This window comes from Gadus morhua, chromosome 4 (assembly GCF_902167405.1).
Source record: "Gadus morhua chromosome 4, gadMor3.0, whole genome shotgun sequence".
Taxonomy (NCBI): Eukaryota; Metazoa; Chordata; class Actinopteri; order Gadiformes; family Gadidae; genus Gadus; species Gadus morhua.
Genome location: NC_044051.1, coordinates 20,846,437 through 20,859,633, shown reverse-complemented (window position 1 = coordinate 20,859,633; position 13,197 = coordinate 20,846,437). Strand labels below are relative to the sequence as shown.

The 13,197-nt window shown below is 44.0% G+C and overlaps 2 protein-coding genes across 2 annotated transcripts in view; one reads left to right on the top strand and one right to left on the bottom strand.

Moving 5' to 3' along the window:
• Window positions 1-59, bottom strand: part of dmgdh (dimethylglycine dehydrogenase) — a 15,865-nt gene extending 15,806 nt beyond the window's left edge. Inside the window, exon 1 of the mRNA XM_030353991.1 lies at window positions 1-59. This exon is cut by the window's left edge and continues 179 nt beyond it. The gene's annotated coding sequence lies outside the window, so the exon portion shown is untranslated.
• A 7,442-nt stretch (window positions 60-7,501) lies between these two features.
• On the top strand, window positions 7,502-13,031 carry LOC115541269 (betaine--homocysteine S-methyltransferase 1). Its single transcript, XM_030352954.1, has 8 exons — window positions 7,502-7,660; window positions 8,032-8,164; window positions 8,532-8,644; window positions 8,845-9,036; window positions 10,352-10,499; window positions 10,986-11,168; window positions 11,720-11,948; window positions 12,637-13,031. Exons 1-8 carry the CDS (start codon window positions 7,637-7,639, stop codon window positions 12,815-12,817), a joined length of 1,203 nt encoding a protein of 400 aa, XP_030208814.1. The 5' UTR covers window positions 7,502-7,636; the 3' UTR covers window positions 12,818-13,031.
• The last annotated feature ends 166 nt before the right edge of the window (window positions 13,032-13,197 follow it).

Sequence of the window (13,197 nt, the reverse complement as noted above, 5' to 3'; positions counted from 1 at the left end):
ACGTTGCAAATATCAATGGTGCACATTTGGTACACAAACTACGAGCCGCCTCCAACCGAGTGAAACTTTAACCGGATCCCCCACTGAACCTTTGGGTCACGCCTTATTTGCTAGGACTCCAAATATAGGCCACATATATCATTGAATAACACACACTCTCATTGAATAACAATTTTGCTGTATTGGTATGGCATTAGAATCCTGTCACAATACAAACATGAAAAACAAGTTTATAAAGCCTGTTAATCTGTGATTGAAAACTCCACATCTTATAAAAAAAGGTTCTGCAACATTGAAAAGAAAGATCATAACCTAAATAAAAGATATATATTCTAGCCTTCAAACAAGCAAACTTGATTTTGTGTGCAATTTTCCTTCTTCATAATTTTCACCAACAGATATTCAAAGTTACAAATATTTCACCTGCACATTTTTACAGTTTCAATTCTGACACTTCTCCCAGTGTAAAATATAATTTCCCTGTTTTGAAACCTTGTTAATAGGGTTCTGAAAACAGGTGTTCATACATTGAGGGAACATTTTTGAAAGGGTGGATATTCATTTTGAAAAACGTGTAAGGTGTAAATTTACACAATTGCAATATTCAGAATTTAGTTTCAGCACTGACTTTTCAGAGATGTGGCCACACACACACAGGTGCAAAATTATGGGATTAGAATACTTTCATAATTTAAACAAGATTTTTTTTTTCAAAGGCCTGTTAGTCTGTGTTTGAAAACTCCACACGGGGGCAAGTTTACGAGTCTAGTAATTATTGACAGTGTTCTGGCGCTGATTCGTTTTGAAACTCTGACACAAAGGTGCTGGAGCGTGGATGAATGGTGTAGCCATGGCTGGCTGCTGGCTATCGGCTGCTGGCTATCGGCTGCTGGCTATCGGCTGCTGGCTATCGGCTGCTGGCTATCGGCTGCTGGCTATCGGCTGCTGGCTATCGGCTGCTGGCTATCGGCTGCGGCTGGCTGCTGGCTCTGGCTGGCTGTCTGAATAAAAAGTGTTGCGATCATAAAAGAGTTGCGACGCTCTACGCCTATAATTATCATTCTATCGTACTAACTCATACTAAAATGTTCAAATGAAAGAGGTCGATTGTACCAATCACTTGGACTAAAAGAGCAAAACAAAACCTGACGTTAAAATGGATCGAACGGGCAACCTCTTGATTACAAATAGCGTTACTACTGCTTTGACCACTGTGCCCACACTTTTAACCGCTGTTATACTCATATCAAGATACATGACGCTATAACTAAGAACCAATGGAACATATTAGACTTCATGACATTTAACAAAACAAAGAGGCTATATATAATATATAAAATACATTATTTGAAAACATCGCAAAATACACAGCGACCAAAAGCAGCCAGCCAAGCGACTAACAAAGCGATCAATGGTCAATCCCGCACAGCCCGGTCAACGGCACATATGATTGGACTGTACGTCAGCAGAGAGCAATGAATAGGTTTAGAGCAAAATTGTCCTGCGTGTAGGAACGAGGTGTACAAAGTAAACCAAGGTTTTTTGAAGGACGAAGGAGTTTCAGAGTTTCAAAACAAATCAGCGCCAGAACACTGTGACTCATAAACTTGAGCCTGTGTGGTCAAATCCCTTAAAGGTCCCATGACATGAAAAACTCACTTTATGAGGTTTTCTAACATAATATCAGTTCCCCTAGCCTGCCTTTCGTCCCCCAGTGGCTAAAACTTGTGTTCGGTGTAAAACGAGCACTAGGTATCCTGATCGCTTTTGAAAAAATGGAAGTGCTGACTTGGAATGTGGCCCCATATGTTGTCATAAAGGGCCAAGTTACCTTCCGTCTCTCTGCCTTGCCCGCCCAGAGAATCTGGCCCGCCAATGAGACAATGAGCTATGACCGTGCGAGCGCCACATGTGTGTGTGTTTGTGATTACACACACTATAACGCAAGTGTTGGATAACCGTTCTGCTGTTGGTGTTATGGCGCACAACACGTTGGTTCTTTGACGTCTCTGGTATATCCACAACGAGACTGTAGTCAGGGTTTTCTCAGCCATGGTTGAGTAGGAAATGGGGGAGAGGAACTTTGGCTTTGACTCGCTGAAGTACATGAACTGCGACATGCTGCCCGCCGCCCGCTGCCGCGAGGCACCACCACCCGGCAGCGGGCAGCTGGCAGCGGGCAGCATGCGGTTCAGTTTACTTCAGATTGATGTGGAAGTGGAAGAACCGGAGACGTCGGAGAACCCGACGCAGTCGTTTGAGATTTATAATATCATCTGGAGGCGCACACAGCTTTTGGTCGTGATAATATATATTATATGATTTAGATATCTATGTATAATATGATATAATTAAGATATAGAGCTCCAGGACTCCCGCTGGAGCATCCGGAGTGTTCTAGAATATTTATAGAACACGGCCAAAGGCTGTGTGCGCCTCGCCATTGCGATACATCCACTGTAAACAGAGCGCATGGTACCGTGGCCGCAAGCTGCTCAGGGCCACACCCCCACCCTCCTCCTTGAACTGCCTCTCTCCTCCTCATTTGCATTAAAGCTACAGACACCGAAACAGCGCGTTTGGGGAAAGCTCAATGTGCGACTGGCTCGTAGTGGCTGTAATTCTGCACCACGGCTGAATTTCGGGAACGTCTTCAAATAATGTGTTAGGGGTCCCCTCATATCTATATTAAAGCATCCATAAAGTAGCATGCCATGGGACCTTTAAGGTCAGTGCTTACAACTCAGTTCTGAATAAATACATTGCAATGGTGTAAATTTAAACCTTACATGTTTTTCAAATTAAATATTAACTTTCTTATATTAAATATTAAATCTTTCATAACTTTTCTCTCAATGTATGAACACCTGTTTGCAGAACCCTATTTACAAGGTTTCAAAAACCGGGAAACAAAATTATACACAGGGAGAACAGTTTCAGATTTGGAACTCTGCAGATGTGCTGGTGAAATATTTTAAACTTTGAAAATCTGTTGGTGAAAATTATGAAGAAGGAAAAATAGAACATAAAATCCTTTTTGCAGTTGTTTGAAACTTTTTTTCAGGCTATATGCTCCTTTTTCAATGTTGCAAAACCTTTTTTACAAGGTATCGAGTGTTCAAAAACACACTTACAGGCCTTATAATGTTTCAAATATAACAAGACTCTAATCCTGTATATTGGCATTTCATTTTTTAACGGTAAACCACCGATGAGGCCATATTAAAGACAATTACAGCCTGATCTGCATATTTATGTTCTATTTTGTAAGACACTGGTCATATCCAATCCAACCAATGCCTGTTGAGCCTCACGTGTTATCTCCTCATGGACCTTGGGGTGTTTATTGCAAATCTCAGGCCCTATAGGAGGAGGCCAAACCATAGATAGGAATTTTGATTGAAATGGTACCCAGTTTTCTGATATTGAACCCAAGTTAAAGGTGCTGTAGCAATAACCGGCTAACCAATCAGGGAATCTCTTCCTTCATTGGTTCTGGGAATCCACATTGCCTGTCAATCACAGATGCTTGAAATGCAACAATTCTCAATGGAGGACAAACATAGGGAGGGAGGACGCAGAGAGAGAGACAGATGTTATTTTGTGGTTTTGTTTGAAAAGCTTTTTTGCGCACTTTACTGAAAGCTGGCTTCCCACGCTGAATTAGAAACCTGGCTCAACCTGACCCCCTGAATGCTTCTACACTCTGAGTAGTCAAGTCCTTGCTGAGTGAATCTGTATCGCTCACAACAAAACTGTCAAGGATAATTCAGTTGTTCAGGACTGGATCACACAGATCACACAAATGTGTGTCTGTGTGTGGTGTATGTGTGTGTGTGTGTGTGTGTGTGTGTGTGTGTGTGTGTGTGTGTGTGTGTGTGTGTGTGTGTGTGTGTGTGTGTGTGTGTGTGTGTTTGTGTGTGTGTGTGTGTGTGTGTGTGTGTGTGTGTGTGTGTGTGTGTGTGTGTGTGTGTGTGTGTGTGTGTGTGTGTGTGTGTGTGTGTGTGTGTTAGTAAATGTGTGCATACATAATAATAATAATAATAATAATGGATTGAATTTCTATAGCGCTTTTGGAGACACTCAAAGACGCTTTTACAGTGAAGGGGGGACCTCACTAACCACCACCAGTGGTTAGTGAGATATATATATATATATATATATATATATATATATATATATATATATATATATATATATATATATATATATATATATATATATGTATACATCCCATATATCCCATATATATATAGTGCGATATGTATGTCACCTTTATACATCACAACTTCACATCCATATGCACCCATTCACACATTGTATTATTTTTGCACACATTATTTTCAGACCTTTTTGTCCTGGTCCTTATGTTATGGCTGAGCTTAGGGGCTACTTGGCCAGTGAGGTGATTTGGTGTTGGACCTTGTGAAACGGGGGACTAAGGCTGAAGATTTTCCTTTGTAACCAGTGATATGGTCTCTGTAATACTGTAATACTTGGGACAACAATCGATCACAAACTCAACTTCAAAACAAATACTGATATCATCCACTCCAAGTGCCAGCGACGTCTCTTTTTCCTTCGCAAACTCCGCAAACTCCAGGTCTACCAATCCGTTCTGACAGCATTCTACTGATGTTTCATTGAATCCATAATGACCTTTAACATCACTTCCTGGTTTGGAGCACTGTCCAACATCCATAGGAACCCACTAAACAGAATCATCAAACTGAGCAGCAAAATAATTGGACAAAAGCAGGAATCCCTCATCAATATATGCAACAAAAGGATTAAGCAAAAATCAACACAAATCACCCTTGACATCACACACACTCTACACAGACAGTATTCCCTCTTACCCTCAGGCCGCAGATACAGAGCCCCTACAGTAAGGACAAACAGAGCCCTGTCAAGTTCTGTCCCGGCATCCATAAGACTCTTGAATGGTTTAACCCCTCCTTGAACGGTATCCTCTTGTTTTAATACCTGGAATCTTTTTAAATAATTTATTCATTTATCCTCCACTATGGAGGTAATAATGCTATTTATTTATTAGGCTTAGGCAAGGATTTTTATTTTTATTTTCTGCAGGGCTTATGGTGTATGTTTGCGCGTGTGTGCGTGTTTTTTTTGTTTATTGTATGTACTGTTGGGTATGGACACACCCTGCTGCTCCTCCACATCTGAAGTTCCTAACGGAAAAATAAAGTAATTTGAATTGAATTGAATTGAATTGAATTGAATACTTTCCACCTGTGTGTACTTCATGTTCTACCATATATACGTTGATCAAACTAGCCTGGAGAGAGCCAGCCCTCGCACAGAATACGAATGAACTCTTGCTGATATGGGATGACAGGTCTTGCGAAAACGACTGCAAAGGCCCTGCATGATAGTGTTAGAACCAGACTGTCTGGCTGCTGTTGTCTGACTGTCCCTGGGCTAAACGTTTCGGATCCAAAACCTGCTTGACTCGTAGAGCGGGTCGTTCATTGCCACTTCTCTAGGGTTCAGAACACTTTCACTAATTCTGACTGTTTTATTATGTTTAACCCTCATAGGGTGTTCGTGTTTTTGTTACACAGGAGGTGCTGCTGGGTCTGGTGGACCCATTGCCTTTTAATTCAACATAATCAAGCTTTTTTTTTTAAATACTCACCAGATGGTTACTTCATCCCAATTGCAAGTAATATAAACAACACATATGTTAAATTTGTTCACTTTACCTTTGTTAAATCACATTTATGAATAGAGGTGCCACTCGTTTTTGTTTCTTTTTGTATTAAAATGCAACAAAATAAGGAAATGCCTCATAAAACAGGCATAACTGGGAAATAATCAACATCATTAGAAATTGAAACATACTCAATAACATCTGTCTGAACAACACATTAAAGCCTTTGACCACGGCCATTATACGTATATCAGACTATACCACACATGAGGGGCAGAGTCTCACTGTGTGTGTATTGCATATGTATTTTTTGCACTGGTTGCATGTATATTGTGTTTTTCTGTCCATCATGGGTCCACACACTTCACAGCGTTTCTTTTTGGCTGACGGGCTGGTCCTACATCTGGCTGCTTGCGGGTTGGTCCTGGGGCTGGCTGCTTGCGGGTTGTTCCTGGGGCTGGCTGCTTGCGGGTTGTTCCTGGGGCTGGCTGCTTGCGGGTTGTTCCTCGGGCTGGCTGCTTGCGGGTTGTTCCTGGAGCTGGCTGCTTGTGGGGTGGTCCTGGTCCTGGCTGCTTGCGGGTTGGTCTTGGGGCTGGCTGCTTGCGGGTTGTTCCTGGGGCTGGCTGCTTGCGGGTTGGTCCTGGGGCTGGCTGCTCGCGGGTTGGTCCTGGGGTTGGCTGCTCGCGGGCTGGTCCTGGCTGCTCACGGGATGGTCCTTGGGCTGGCTGCTTGCGGGCTGGTCCTGCAGGCTCACGGGATGTTCCTGGGGCTTGCTGCTCGCAGGCTTGTCCTGGCTGCTGAAGGGCTAGTCCTGAGGCTCTTTTACGTTTCGGAGCTGGCTGATGCTCATCCTCCTCTTCAAACTCGTTGTCAGACTCTGAAATGTTATCCTCACTTTCCGAAACTATTTCCTCTGCATCACCATCAAAACCCTCTGTCTCTTCAAATATCAACTGTAAGGCAGTCTGAACAGAGAATCGCTTTGCCATCTTGATCACTTGTGGTATGGAACCACGCTGACAGAGCTTTTTTATAGTGTCAGGTCCCCAAGCTTGATAGTGTTGGGTGCTCCAATTTTGCAACCTTGTGCGGGAACAGTGGGTGCACACTGTGGGTGCTCACACCAAGGGCCCCATTCACCTGCTTTACTCTTTCCCCCTCTCTCTTTCCCCCCTCTCTCTCTCTCTCACACACACACACACACACACACACACACACACACACACACACACACACACACACACACACACACACACACACACACACACACACACACACACACACACACACACACACACACACACACACAGAGAGAGGAAGAAGGGAAAATTAGGGTGCACAGAAACTATGATTTCCACACTTAAACTAGCTCCGGGTCCACTGAACCCGAACACCCTGTGTGTAATATAAATGTGATGGGGGGGTATACAGGGGGGGGGTCATTGAAAATGTTTTCTGATTCATGTTCCTCACAGAAAATGAGCCAAAGCCAATGAATCTTAGTTAAAAAAAATAATTATTTGTATCACTTTTATAAAGCTAAAAACTGAAAACGGGTCCCACAGACCCGAACACCTTATAAGGGTTAAAGAGGTACATTTCTGCTATCAGCCTGCTACTCTCAGGAACGTTTTTAATTGTTATTAGACTGCCTAATAGTGGTCAATAATATTAAATAAGTAAATATAATTATAATAAATGATAAGTCAATTAAATTCTAGATGAGGCCTGTATAGCAGTTACTAGGCTGCCAATAGCTTCATCTCCTGGGGTAGAGTGGGTCTTGCTGGTTGAGCGTGTCCATGCATGCATGAAAAAAAGATGGATAAAAAAACATGATAGACCCTGTTCTTTGGATAAGCCACACCCCCAGCTCTATAAGACTGCTGTTGTTAAGGTGTTCTACTTTTGTCTCAAACTGAGCACAGGACTCTTACCTGAACACTTACCTCAGACAGGAGTATGGCACCAGGAGGAGCAAAGAAGGTAAAACAACAATTTGTCTTGTCTAAAGAAAGTATTTGCCACCTGATGTAGGGCTATTCCTTATTTAGCATTATATAGCATTATATTAATTATTAGGCTGCATTCCATTCAGCCATTTAGGGAGGCTTTGGAAAGAAAGCCTACTACTGAGGCAATACAGAGAACAACGGAATAGGATGCAGACAAATTCAATTGGAATAGCTAAACATATGCTATATAATTGCTGCATAAAACAAATGGACAGAGTGCAGGGCTGTAAGGATCTGATAAAAAAATAAATAAGTAAGAAAGTCAAGCTGTTAGCTTTCATGCAATGCATTGGTGCAAGTTGATAATTCCTGGCCAATTAAACTCATGTGAATTGCGAACAGAACATTCTGGAGCGTCTGGATGCAGGCGAGGTGGTGCTGGGGGACGGAGGCTATGTGTTTGAACTGGAGAAGAGAGGCTACGTGAAGGCGGGGCCGTGGACCCCGGAGGCGGCCTCAGAACACCCTGAAGCAGGTACCAGTATCACGCAAATAGCCCCCCCGCATTTAGTCTTCTGGTTTATCAACTGTAAACTTTTGCTGCTGAAAAACCTGCTTCACTTCTAGATTAAGTTTGAGCTTTGCTTCACATTTATACAATTAGAATTATCTGTTCAATCCAAATCTAAAATCTACATCCTAACTCTAAAATCTACATTTTATATCTAAATATTATTTTTTTAGGACTTTTACATGGGATGGTTTCATGGTTTGAACCACTGGTGGTGCTGTTGACCCTGCATTCATATTTTGTTTCTGATCGGAACCCCACTCTTCCCTAAAAGCTCTTTCCTGCATGCATGCATACATATGTTAAGAACATGCTTGTCATGTGGTTTCAGTGCGGCAGCTGCATCGGGAGTTCCTCAGAGCAGGAGCAGACATCCTCCAAACGTTTACCTTCTACGCCAGTGATGACAAACTGGAGAACAGGGGCAATGTGCAGAGTTTCACTGTAAGTCCCAACCAATCTTTACAAAGTTAAGCTCGCCCGATGAATAGACCAACCTCACTTGTATTTTGGATCTGCAACTGAATATATTTAAAAAAAATCTTTTAAGATTTTGAATTTGTATATTGTCACAAAAAAGAGAAAGAACCTGCTGGGAGACAGTGTTTGCCTTTTATGTTAATAAAGTTTGTGTTAAATTCCAGGGAAAGCAGATCAATGAGGCGGCGTGTGATCTGGCCAGGGAGGTGGCAGACGAGGGCGACGCCCTGGTGGCTGGTGGCGTCTCGCAGACTCCATCTTACCTCAGCTGCAAGAGTGAGGCTGAAGTAAAGGCCATCTTCATGAAGCAGATCGAGGTCTATGTCCAGAGGAAGGTGGACTTTCTCATTGCAGAGGTGAGGCAGTGCATGTATGCACGCATACATACACACACACACACACACACACACACACACACACACACACATACACACGCACACGCACACACACAAACACGCACACACACACACACACACACACACACACACACACACACACACACACACACACACACACACACACACACACACACACACACGCACACATACACACACATACACACATATACACACACATAGATTCACGTTCAACACACTCAGTACAAGTATCAGTATTGGGCAGTAACATGACTTCCTGGAATTATCATGTATGCCTTATTTCCGATTTTATTGTATTTAAGTGTCCTGCACCATCATAGGTGGCCAGCCCGAATCGGCTCATAGGACACTCTTACAAACAAATCGTACAGTACAAAAGTAGGGCTGCATTCATCATTTAGATGGATCTAAAATGATGACAGAAGCATAAACATAAGATAAGATATACTTTAGTCATCTCAACAGAGAAATGTAGGTGTTCCAGCAGCCAGCATACATACACACAACACAACACAACACAACACAACCAGAGGCGCCGCATCCCAATAGGCATACCAGGCAATTGCCTGGGGCCCCGCAATTGTTTGGGGGCCCCGGGCCACGGGGGGGGCCCCCTAGAGCCAAAAAAAATAAAATAAAATCGCTCCACCCCCCCCCCCCCCCCCCCCCCCCCCCCCCCCCCCCCGTCAACAATTGCTCCACCCCCCCCGTCAACAATTTCTCCACCCCCCCCCCCCCCCCCCCCCCACCGTCAACAATCCTCTGCCTAGGGCCCCCACACTACCTAGAATCGCCCCTGAACACAACACAACCCAACACAACACACGTATACATACATATTCCACCTAAACCATGAGCCCACAATACCTTGCATAGTTTAGAAAAAGTGGAATGGATGGGCCATTTGCATAAGTAGAAGTAGAAGTAGCTGTTACTCAGAGATAACAGTACAAAATGTGTGCAAATATACAGGTGTGCAAGTAAACAGGTGTGCTATAAACAGGTGCAAATAAAAAAATAGAGATATATATCTAAGCATATATAAGTATATATAAGTTTGATATATGTAAGCAGCTCAAGCTAAAGTTTAAATTAATATTCTTCTGTCCTTACTAAAATGGGGAGTTATTATAAAGTGCAATTGCAGTAGGTAAAAAAGTATTCTTAAATCTGTCCTTCTGCGGTTTAGCTGTCGCAATCTCCCACTAAAAATACTCTTTTGTTTGTTTGAGCTTGAACTAAACATGTAGCCAGTGCAACCAACGGGACAGCTTGTATTGTGTGGTTCTGGCAGTACTTTGAGCATGTGGAGGAGGCTGAGTGGGCCGTCCAGGTCCTGAAGACCACAGGGAAGCCCGTGGCCGTGACGCTGTGTATCGGACCGGAAGGTGACCTGAATGGGGTCAGCCCTGGAGACTGTGCAGTCAGACTGGTGCAAGCAGGTATGGTGAAGAATGCATTCTAACTTTAATCCTGGGATGTTACCTGCTGCCCTCCCTCAAGCCTTCGCCGCACACTCTGGTGTGGTTTCCAGGTTTTGTTTAGGGTGTCTTACTTTAAAAGACCAGCTTTAAATGAAAACCAGAGCCAAACATAAAAAATAAATAATCTCAAACATTTCCGATATGGTGTAAAAATAGACAAAAATGTCCCTCTTAAGGTCTAAAGGGAATTAGAGAAAAGAAATAGAAAATGATACTCTGCGGCTGAAGGGATTTTTTTTATTTGATAGAAAGTGGAGGGGACTAGCTGAAACTATTTGGTATTCCTTTAATAATATATAATTAATTTTGGTATTCCTTAAATAATAAAAATATATATTCGATTTGTTAACATTATTATGTTTTCAATCCAACAGAAGGTTCTTTACAATATCCAAAGGATATCAACCCTTTTAAAGAAGACTTGTTCTGAACCTGTTTCTATAGGAGCTGACATAGTGGGGGTCAACTGCCACTTTGACCCGGTGACCGCTGTGAAGACGGTGAAGATGATGATGGAGGGGGTGGGGAAGGCTGGGCTGAAGGCTCACTACATGGTCCAGCCCCTGGCCTACCACACCCCCGACTGCAATTGCCAGGGCTTCATCGACCTCCCTGAGTTTCCCTTCGGTGAGCGGTCTCGCCCGGTACTCCTTCCTGATTAGGCGTGCCACCTACAGAGCAGGTGGCACATATCGACATGGTGATATATCGTCTCCCTTCTTCATGCGATATGAGAATCTATACACTGGCGCCAAATATTAATATAATATACATTTATTTGCATTTTTATGCTTTATTCTTGAAGAGTTAGACAGGAAATATTGGCCAAAATATCGATATTTTAATTGATAAAATAAGGTGCTCTGAACAGATTTCCTTGCTCTTCGAGGTGGCGCTCAACACGTGAATGAAGGAAACCTGAACGGAAGTTAAATAACCAAAGACGAGTACCTGAAAACCTTTTCACAGTAATGTTTATCTTGATGTACCGCTATAGGATTGTCTCACAATATATTGATTATGCAGTATCGCTGTATCGCATATCTTATTGTGTCGGAAGGTACCCTGATTCCCACCCCTATTCCTGATTGTTGTATATTCTGGTCTGGCGTGTAGTCCAGCTCATGGATCAGTTCTGGAGCGTGAACATGAACAGCTGCTCCCCTTCTTCCTCACAGCCCTGGAGCCCAGGGTGCTGACCCGGTGGGACATGCAGAAGTACGCCCGGGACGCCTACGACTCTGGCATCCGCTACATTGGAGGCTGCTGTGGCTTCCAGCCCTACCACACGCGGGCCCTGGCAGAGGAGTTGGCGGCAGAGCGGGGGTTCTTACCGGCTGCCTCAGAAAAGCACGGCTCCTGGGGCAGTGGCCTGGAGATGCACACCAAGCCCTGGGTCCGAGCCAGGTACACACCGGTCTGCCTGCTGCTGGACGCCCCTCAGACATTCTATTCTTTATGGGACTTTTTAGAAGGATTCTTAAGTATTGACCTCAATGAGGAAATGCATATTCTAAATGGGGCGCACATTTAAACACAGTACATAGACACAGGGCGCCAGATGTAATAGTACAACAGAGCACAACACCGGACTCCTGAATACAGACAGACACGTTAACCGAGAGTTCTGGGCTGGTGCCTACAGGGCGCGTTGATTGGGTGCCAGGATCGCAGAAGGGACAAGGCTTTTGCTAAAACGTGCAATCTATGGCACAATGTAGACGGAGGAGTTTTTTTTTTTGCATGACGCGTGGAGGGTGGTGGGGGGGGAATTAGCTCAGGAGGTAGAGTGGGTTGGCTGGTAACCAGAAGGTTGCTAGTACGATCCCTGGCTCCTCCTAGCTGCGTCGACGAGAATGACAAACTGGCTGTCCCCCTGCGTGGTTGACTCCGCCGTTGTTGCTGTGTGAATGGGTGCATGAATGGTTGTTAGTTGCTTTGGATAAAAGTGTCAGCTAAATCTAAATGTAAATTTAGGGCAGCAGGTCAGAGTTGAACTTGGTTCTTGTGGTCCTACACACACGGCTACCAATGGCCGCCAACCCTTCAAACGCCCATCCTTATTGTGTATACTTGTTCACTTCCTCCCCGTCAGGGCTCGGCGAGACTACTGGGAGAAGCTCCCGCCGGCGTCCGGCCGCCCCCACTGCGCCTCCATGTCCACTCCCGCCGGATGGGGCGTCACCAAGGGCGACGCCCAGCTCATGCAGAAGAAGGAGTCCACCACTCAGGACGAGCTGAAGGTCCTGTTTGGGAAGACGGTGACCAATCAGTGAGCAGTCTGTCTCAGGGAGTGGGGGGAGACAGCGCCTCTGTGGTGTCTCTTTAGATCTGCCTTTTTGAGCGTGCTTTGTGCTAAGGTTTACATGGGCTTTATACTGCTTCACCAAGAAATGTTTTTCATGACATACGACCACTACCTGTGTTCGGAGCAACAGTTCAGCATGCATCTGTGAACGATGGCCTAATCAATAAAGATTTTCAAAAATATTGTAAGCATTGAAGAAGTTTCCTATTCTTCAAAAGACTGCAGAGTCAATACTTGGTTCAATACTTTATTCCTGGGCTGAGGCTCACACATAATACCCAAAACAACCACCAGTGTCCATCCGTGGTTACACAACTTCTCTGCATATTCTACTCACAAAACACCCTC